Source organism: Rhopalosiphum maidis, chromosome 3 (assembly GCF_003676215.2).
Source record: "Rhopalosiphum maidis isolate BTI-1 chromosome 3, ASM367621v3, whole genome shotgun sequence".
NCBI lineage: Eukaryota > Metazoa > Arthropoda > Insecta > Hemiptera > Aphididae > Rhopalosiphum > Rhopalosiphum maidis.
The window spans coordinates 11,462,647-11,471,957 of NC_040879.1; the positions used below are offsets into that span (position 1 = coordinate 11,462,647).

The following is a 9,311-nucleotide window of genomic DNA, read 5'->3' on the forward strand; positions in this document are numbered from 1 at the left end:
CGCAGTAGATGAAAAGAAAATAATCTCCGCTATTTTGTACTTTAGCGTGTCCTTAATTTGGCATTATAGTATTATACCTATCATACAATTTTGTAAACACAATATTTACGATTTTATGGTAGGCCTCACAAATATAATATAGCTGCCAAGGGGGAAGAGCAGGCCTCTCGGGCCTCCTTGAATCCACCACTAAGGATCGAGGATAGTGCATGTATGTATAATAATGTAGCCAATATTGTAGACATATTACATAAGATATCAGATGCTATTATATATTATGCCCTTATGGCTACATTATTATACATACATGCGGCATCTGAGTCTATATATATATATATTATAATAAATATGAAATCAACAAATAATATCATTAAATATTTACAAATAAGCAGAGGTGTTCCCAATATTTTTTTTGAGAGTATACTAAGACTCTAGTCAAGGTGAAGATCCATGATTTAAACAAGGGAGGGTAGAATGATACAAATAGAACCTTTTTTTAAGTATTTAAAAATACTCATAAATCTTTTTAAAATAAAAGTAATAAACATGAATATTTAATAATATACAAATATTTTTACTGTGGTCTATAATTATAAAGGATGTGTTAAAAATATGAAAAAAAAAATCAAACTTTTAAAAAAAGCTTGAAATTACCTTTATAAGTCAATAAAATATGAAAATATACAAATACTAAAAAATTTAATTAAATAAATTGTTAAAAAATAATTTCTGCATCTTATTTTCGTCGTCTATTTCTTTTCTTTCTTTACCTCTAGGAGTGGAAACGGCAGAACGGTGATCTCTTAACCAAATTTTAATATAAGGTCTAGGATTAAAATCTGCAATTGAAGGGCCATTGATAGAGATGAACATCAAATCTGACACATTTTCAATGTTTAAGCTAGTCCTTAAATCAGTTATTGTCAAATTCATATCGGAAAACCCTCGTTCACAATCAGCTGTTGAAGTTGGGAGTATATTTAATGCTTTCATGAAACTAGAAAAAACATTTCTTGAACGGAAGTCAACTACACTTTCAAATTCAGAAAAACCTAATGTCCGTGATACTCTTTTAACTTCATCTTCTCCCTTTGCATCATTAATTGCTACTTTGAACACTTCATCAATTACCTATAAAATAAAAGACGATTTATTAAATATTCATTTATTCTGTTTAAATAATCAAAATATTGAAATAAATTATCAAAATAATAGTTTTTTTCTTTACCTGAATGTCTTCTAGCATTGTTTTATTTTTTGAGTCATCAAATAAGCGTTGACGCATTCTGTCTACTAAATTTTGCAAAAATTGTAACCTGTTAATCCCTCCTGATTTTGTCATTGTAATATTGACACCTTTGTTAATTCCTTTCTGAATAGCTTCTATAATTTCCTTTTCTTTTTCCCCAGGTTCAGCTTTCAGACTTTCTAAAATTCTAATCGTTCTATTTATCTCCGACTGGGCACGCATTAGAGTTGTTTTTCTGGACTGTAATATACAAGATAACATTGCAAGCTCAGAAAGAACATCGTAAAAAAGTCCAAGTTCCTCCAAAAAAGAAGAGGATTCTAATTTTTTTTTTATGCCATTTGATGTCACATCATGTGTTTTACTAACATGTAAATATATTCCCGGATAATTATTCCATATGGCTTTTATAGTTCGAAAACTGCTTGCAGACCAGCGTACATTCAAAACACGACCTATTTTTTTCATTTCAATGCCTACTTCAACACAAGATTTATCTAAACCCATTGAATTTTTAGGACTTTGATGATAGTAAGCGTAGAGTTTGTCCATTAGACTTTGGAAACGAGAGACTCCAGTACAATCTTTTATTACGTCATGTACTGAGAGTTCGAGGCGATGACATAAACAATGCCAGGTAAATAGATTCGGAATTTTTTCGCGTAGTTTAGTAGCAACTCCAGCTTTCTTACCCGTCATTACACTTGCTCCGTCACTGGCAAAAGCAATCCAGTTGTTTAATGCAAACGATGTTGATATCCCATTACATTCTAAACTTAACCAAATAGATTTTTCGATAGTTTCAGCATCTTGTCTATCTAAGTCAATCAGGTCTAAGAATGCTACAACCGGCGATTCTACGTCAAAATATGATGAAATATACAAAATTAGTGTACATTTGGTACTCAGCGTTGTTGATTCGTCAATCATTATGGTAAATTTCGAATTCGACTGTATAAGGCGTAAAATAAGTCGTTTGCGCATCTCCTTTGCAATGACGTTTACCATTCGAGTGGCAGTTATTCTGCTATGTAAGGAAGATCCCATGTCCAATCCATTGATTTGTTGTAATTGAACAAGTTCTTCAAACTGTTTAAAGGGACGGTGATTTTTTGCCAAGCAATATACAGTTCTAAAAAGTCGCGTATTGGAATCAATCTCTACTTCAGATATACGTTCGAACATTTTATCTAATACTTTGTCTGAGCTTTTTTTCAATATGTTTTCAGCTAACACATGAGCTTTGCTTTCTGAATGTTGTTTAATTTTATTTCTTAATGAAGCCAGTTGATTTGTACGATTACACCCAGCAGCTATGATTTCAAAGCCTACCCACTCAGAAGAAATTCGAACTTTGCTATCGATGTTAGATTTTTGAAAATTGATACTATTTTTAGCTTGAATGCAATTATTACATCCTAGTTTCCCATTTTTGCTACTTAACCATGAGTTTTTCTTTTGAAACTCTATTACCTGTTCTTTTGTCCATAATGCAGGCCAAATTTTGGAAGTATCCCATACATCTTGTATTTGATTATCGATTTGACTATCACTAACAAAATTATCTTCATTGGGCATCACTAGCTCGTGTGAACTAGTAGCACAAATGGCAGTATTAGTCGCATTTTTAGGTTTTTTTTCTCGGGGCATAAAAAAACTATCAAGTGTTCCGCTTTCACGTTTAAAATTCGAACTCATATTTTGATAAAAATTTAAATAACACTTTATACAGTAAAACAGATTAGGATAGTTAATTAAACTCAATTAAATAAATTAATAAAACTGCTCAAATAAAATGAATACGTTAGTAAATAATAATTAATAAAAGAATTAAGAACTTATTCACGGTAAACACAAACGGTAGATCACACAACGCACAATCGATTTATAAAAATAATAAAATGTTACAAGTCGGCGGTAACGGATGTACTGATTAAATTAATCGTGTTCAGAGTCAGACGCATTTCCATCATCTAACGCGATAGTTCGTTTCTTGTTTTCTGAGAATCTAATAATAGTTGTAAGATATAAGTGTCATATTTCCGTTATCAGCGTCATAAATAATAATTGACTTTCGTAGCATTTTCTGAGTAACCAAAACCAGTTTTTTTTTGTATATAATTTGAGAGTATACGCAGTATACCCATATTTCTGACAAAATATCTTGAGAGTATACGGCGTATATGTAGTATACCCTATGGGAACACCCCTGCAAATAAGACTATAAGAAATATATTTCCCCATCATTTGACCTTAATCATATATTTACATTCTACGGGGAAAATATTACAATAAAATTGACAAAGATAGTTAAATATGATAGAGTAGGTAAGATACGCGATTACTTTTATAATACATAGGTACTCAGCTAAAAATATTGGAGAGTAGAAACGAGTAAATATTATACAATTTTTTGTAACTATAATATCTTATAACATACTTATACATGAATATCGTCATCTTAATATTATTAAGTAAACGAGCTTAGTATTGCGGTTACCTATGAATATCATAATAATTTGTTTTCCTATATCAAACACGTCAACGGGACGATTAGATAAGTGTACATACAATACACACATATTATACACATACATACTTCATAATCAAGGTTCGGGACTTATAGCATTTGTATATCCATCACAGATGTAGTAAATCACAGCATAATATAAAAATACGTTTTATGGTACGGAGAATTAAAATATAAAATTTTATTCGACTTGTTTTTCCTTTTTTATAATGTTTTTGCTATATTGCAAATATTGATGGAAAATTAATAAATATCGTCAGTCATATAGATTTTCGTGTTTTGTTTAGTTTCGTGTTTGTAAGTTTATTCTTTAATAAATTGTCGTAGAACAACTAACAAGATCCCTAAATCGATTAAATAATTCATTAACGTTTTCCAACTGTTCCAAGTGTTAATTCAATGCTTTTGCCTCGTCACGGTCGGTGATCTTTGGATTTTACAATTACGTACCACCCACGTTTCGGTTGAAATTGAACACTTCAATCGATACCATTACAGTTTTACGTTTTTAATAGGCAAATCATAAACACTTCATAAATATACGTCTGTGGAACTGGGAGCTTCTTTCATTTAATTGTTAAACTTTTATTTAAAACACGTTTTAAACATCTTAATTAAACGTGATCTTCTTTATTAAAACTATTTATACTATATAAAAACGAGTTGTTTAGAATCAAAAAAAAAAAAAGAAAAAAAGAATACAATTGTTAGTCTATTAGTTATTCCTATTTTACTAGTTTTTTATTGTTTTAGTTAGTTTTGATGTATAATTATTTAAAATTTTTAAAATTTAATTTTAAGTATCTAGTTACACCAAGTCACATAAGCGAACTTTAAATTATACTATTCCTATATCCTATATCCAAATCAATAATTTTAATGTTTTAACTTTATAGTTTATTATGAAATCATTAGGAATACCAGAAATATGAATTTTATTACTTTTTAACCACACTAATTATAATAATAATATACATGATTATAGTGTTATATACAATATTTATTATTCTCAATTCCACAATTTAACGTTACTATGATATTTTGATAGAAGAGATAAATATTAACGAGATTTTTGTTTATTTTACTGATAAACTTGATTTTATTACAGTATTATATTATTATTATTATCTAATCGTCAAGTCAGTAATCTCAATGTACACCAACACAAATACTTATAATTTTTATTTATGACATTTAAAACCAACTTCTGTACTAGTTTTATTGTGTTATGTATAGAACTATATATATACTATATAGTATTATAGTATTTAGTTATATTTCTGTATACGTCCATATAATATAATCAGGACTCGGAACTTAAAGCATTTGATTATTTTTATGGATTAGCTTAAAATGTAACAGAGTGCTATGGAAGTGTATGTCATGTTAAAAAATGTTCAATTATGAAATTTGGAGGTGCTTTTTTTGCTTTTTTCGGCGATTTTTAAAAATATGCTTATTTCCCGTTTTTCTACTTTTTATGATTTTTTTTCAGAAAATCCCTCGGAAAATCTATAAACAATAAGGCAAAATGTCTTGAAAGTGAAGTTTAATTTTTTTACAATATAAAGATTTATTTTTTATTTTTTAGTTTGAAACTTTTCCTAATCATTTTGTTTCAATATTTTTTGTAGTCTTTAATTACATTATTTTTAGCACAGTTACAAATTATGTCTTTTATCTACTTTATCATGTAATAAAAGCTTTTTTTTCGATTACATTTTTTTGCCTAAATTTAAGTTTTATAAATGCTTATTTGAGTACTTATAATGATGTTTTTAAGTGCTTTTTTAAGCGCTTATTTTAAAGATTTTAAGTGCTTAAGTCCCGAGCCCTGATTATAATATAGTAATAAATCTATATTGTTCTTTTTATTTAAAGTATGCCCACCGCCAATCTTTTTATTTTGTTTTGATGTCAATTAAATCACGTTTTAAACATTTTAAAATAGTTGAAAATAATACATCATACTTTTTTATTCTTGAGATATTGTATACAACATAACTATTGTCTTATTACATTTTAAAAGTCAATAAAACAAGAGCCGGATACCTAAGTCGGAACTCACCAAACCAAGTTACCTATAATAATAAAATTCTGTGGGCTGCTCATATATGGGCTGATTTTGAGTGTTTGATCGTATATATTTTTTTTATTACTATTAAAGTGATATAGTAGTACAATTATAAGTAGAAAATATAATTGATTTGAATAATTAAATCATACACTATCTGTAATCAAACGTTAGAAATTCTAAAACTCGATAGGCCGATATATTGCTAATCTAGTGCTGAATAAAACTAATGTTAGCATAAAAATACTATAACTATACAGCAATACACAATAATTGACGATACGTATGTAGAAGTCGGAATATTATACAATATTTACAATAAATTAATCAGAGAAGCCGATGTTTGCATGAAAAATTTCAATCATCAAAAATAAAATTGTTTTCATGAAAAATATAGAGGACCCCGATTCTATATTGTTCTTTACAAAACTGTTATATAATTATTATACTAGTACTATTCATATTCATTCTCATTACGAACATTTTTCACAAGAAAGTTCATATGACTATATTATAATATCATAATATTACACATGTCTGTATTATTTGGTTTCGATAATATTACAATTTATATCTAACTTTTGTAGAATGGATAACGATTTACCAATGTAAAATAAAAATGCACTTGGATACGACTTATTAAAACGTGTTTTTTCCCGTATGAATGATGTTAACATATAATATTTTATTCAATTCAACCGGATCAACGATAGTCTACGGGGGACAACAATAACACCGTGCGCGGGTCGACCGACGTACACTAAAATATTATGTCTATATAACAATAATTTTGACTTACGAGTGTACCTATTGTCAACACGACATTACGGTAGTCGGTATATTTGCGTTTTCGTTTAGCGTCTAAAACGAGCACAGGGTGGGCATTACATAATTATTATTATATTTTATAAGGTGCCGCTACACCAGCATTTGTTTTCTCTGTCTATCTCCCACGTAATATAGGGACAAAGATACTCCGTATTCCGTATTTCCACGATTACGACTCTCTGGTTCAGTTTAGGGCAAAAGCACCTATAATATATTTTATAAAGAAGAGTATTTCCTGCGCATTGACCGGATAGATTTTTAATATTTACAATTTTGAATAAATTATTAATGGTTAAATATAATCGAAATTATTTTAAATTAAAATATATAACATATATACCTTCTGCGACGTCGTGACTTAAGATATTGTAGTCGGGTAGGCTAACATATTATACTGTTGACATATTATCATGTTCGACCAAGAAAAAAAAAAATAATGATTATACCTAGTATATTTATTATCATATGATAATATATTATACACTATATTTCAAAATGTGTATATTGAAATGATCCAATGACAATAATTGTGATATAGTATAGTCATATAGATTAGGTTTAGCTCGCTAGCTCGCAGTATACACTTTTTGGAATTTCGTTTTTGGTGCGTCGTGCATTACTTAGTGCATTTTATATTCTTTTTGTAAATTATATAAACGAATATTTGGTGTTTGCAACAATAATAAAATATTTCAAAATATATTCTTTTACCATTTATCAATGTTATATGTTAGATTTTTGTTATGTGGATGACAGAAGTCTGTAAATATCATTATCAATAAAAATAAAAAAAATTAATTGAATTTTTGTGAATTTGTGATTTCGTACACTTTTTATTATTTACTTGCAGATTATGCAAATAATATTATGTCATGTATTAATAAAAATAATTAATATGTTAATAAAGTTCAATATCGGCACATCGATCTTCTATGTACATTTAATTTGAACAATAATATTGTAATATTCCAATATTCTGCAACTAAAAATGATATTAAAAATATATAATTATTGTCATACAAAAAAAAAGCAATAAATCCTTAAAAAAATATATAATTATTGAGACATATAATATTATTTTTTCCATTGTTTGTATTTTAATGAATGTAAATAATACAAAAATATTTTCACAAAAGTTAGTTCTTTCGAAATGTCTACTGTTAAAAGAATTATACTCAGTTTGCTTATTACATTACCAGTATGAGAATTTACGTATTATGTTATGGAAATTAATAATTTAATTTTTAAATTTTATTTGGAAAAATTAGGCCTATTACAATGCTATATAATACCTCGAAAATACAACTTGTGCGCGCAAGGGAACAAAAAATAAATATGAATAAAATATAAAGACAGTAAACAGTTTGTACATGGGTACATTATCAGATTTAAACAAAATTGAGTTTAAAAAAGACGTTGTTGACGTGGTAGGAGCGGGAAGGTGGCTGAGACACAAGTGCAAAGACTGCAAATAGGGTGAACGAGGTACATAAGTGTCGTTAGCCCGACCAAATAGGAAACAAAACTGAATGGGATAACGCAATAAACGAAATTATATGTAGTATATACCTATAGGTACGTTGTTAAATATTATGTATGTAAGGATAATCCATTAGAACATTATTTTTTCTCGGTGAAAACAAACTCGACGTATTGACACGATGACGTTATACCGTCCACAAATATTAATAGTATCTATATATTCTACACATTGTATTATACACATTACATATACACACACTATATACTTGTTGGAACGCACTCTTTGTCACGAGGCTGATTGAGTTCAGGGTGGGGTTCGGTAGTCGTCCACTTCGCTTCACCACATGTCGCTCAAAAAAAAAGGTTTTATATTACTAAAAATGCGTAATTTTTGGGGTGGTTCGACCACCATGTTTGTAGTTTATCGACAGTCTAATTATTTATAAACTATTAAAACCAAAATAATGTTGTATGTATATTGTACCACTGTAATATTATCATCTCAGGTCAATATTCTATTTTTTAATACATTTGTATTTATCACAAGTTTGATTAGTAATATGTAAAAGAGACAAGTGTGGACGGTAAACTATTTTTTTTATGACTGATTAAATACATAAAAAGGTTCAGAAAATTGAAAAAATAAATACTTTTATTAATTGTTCTAGGGCAGACAATTTGCAATGGCTAATTTAGCTAATTATTACACATACTTAAAAGTAGGTAAATTTAAAAAATTTATATTTTAAATATTTATGACGGACGTATTCTGCTAATTAGTCGTTATTCGTTGATACAGTGAAAAGTTGTTGAATGTTGAATCGACTTTTAAATCCTTTTTGGATTAATACAAATAAATACTTTTATTTAGGCAAGAACGTATTATATTTATATTAATATTATTACCTTTGTTTTAATATCAACTAGATAATATTATATACATTTTAGAAATTTAGAATGTTGTTTCCAATGGTTTATTGAATTACAATTTGATTATGTGAAATTGTATTTATAATGAATAATGATGATATACCCATGTCCCATATACGACAAAACTGCATAGCAGATACGGGTAGGTACATGTAATATTGTGTAGTATAACTATAACATTTGCATCGTATTGATTTCTTTATGTATGGCGTTATTTA

The 9,311-nt window shown here is 28.1% G+C and overlaps 1 protein-coding gene across 1 annotated transcript; it reads right to left on the reverse strand.

Moving 5' to 3' along the window:
- Positions 1 to 609: 609 nt before the first annotated feature.
- On the reverse strand, positions 610 to 2,862 carry LOC113559903 (E3 SUMO-protein ligase KIAA1586-like). The gene is made up of 2 exons (XM_026965684.1): positions 1,229 to 2,862; positions 610 to 1,131 (listed from the first exon to the last, which is right to left on the reverse strand). The coding sequence occupies exons 1-2, from the start codon at positions 2,825 to 2,827 to the stop codon at positions 700 to 702; spliced, it is 2,031 nt and encodes a 676-aa protein (XP_026821485.1). The 5' UTR covers positions 2,828 to 2,862; the 3' UTR covers positions 610 to 699.
- Between the last annotated feature and the right edge of the window lie 6,449 nt (positions 2,863 to 9,311).

Coding starts and splice junctions, on each gene's coding strand:
- LOC113559903 (XM_026965684.1), bottom strand. CDS start 2,827: ATGCCCAATGAAGATAATTTTGTTAGTGATAGTCAAATCGATAATCAA. Junction 1,132..1,228: donor CAATGCTAGAAGACATTCAG/GTAAAGAAAAAA, acceptor TTTATTTTATAG/GTAATTGATGAAGTGTTCAA.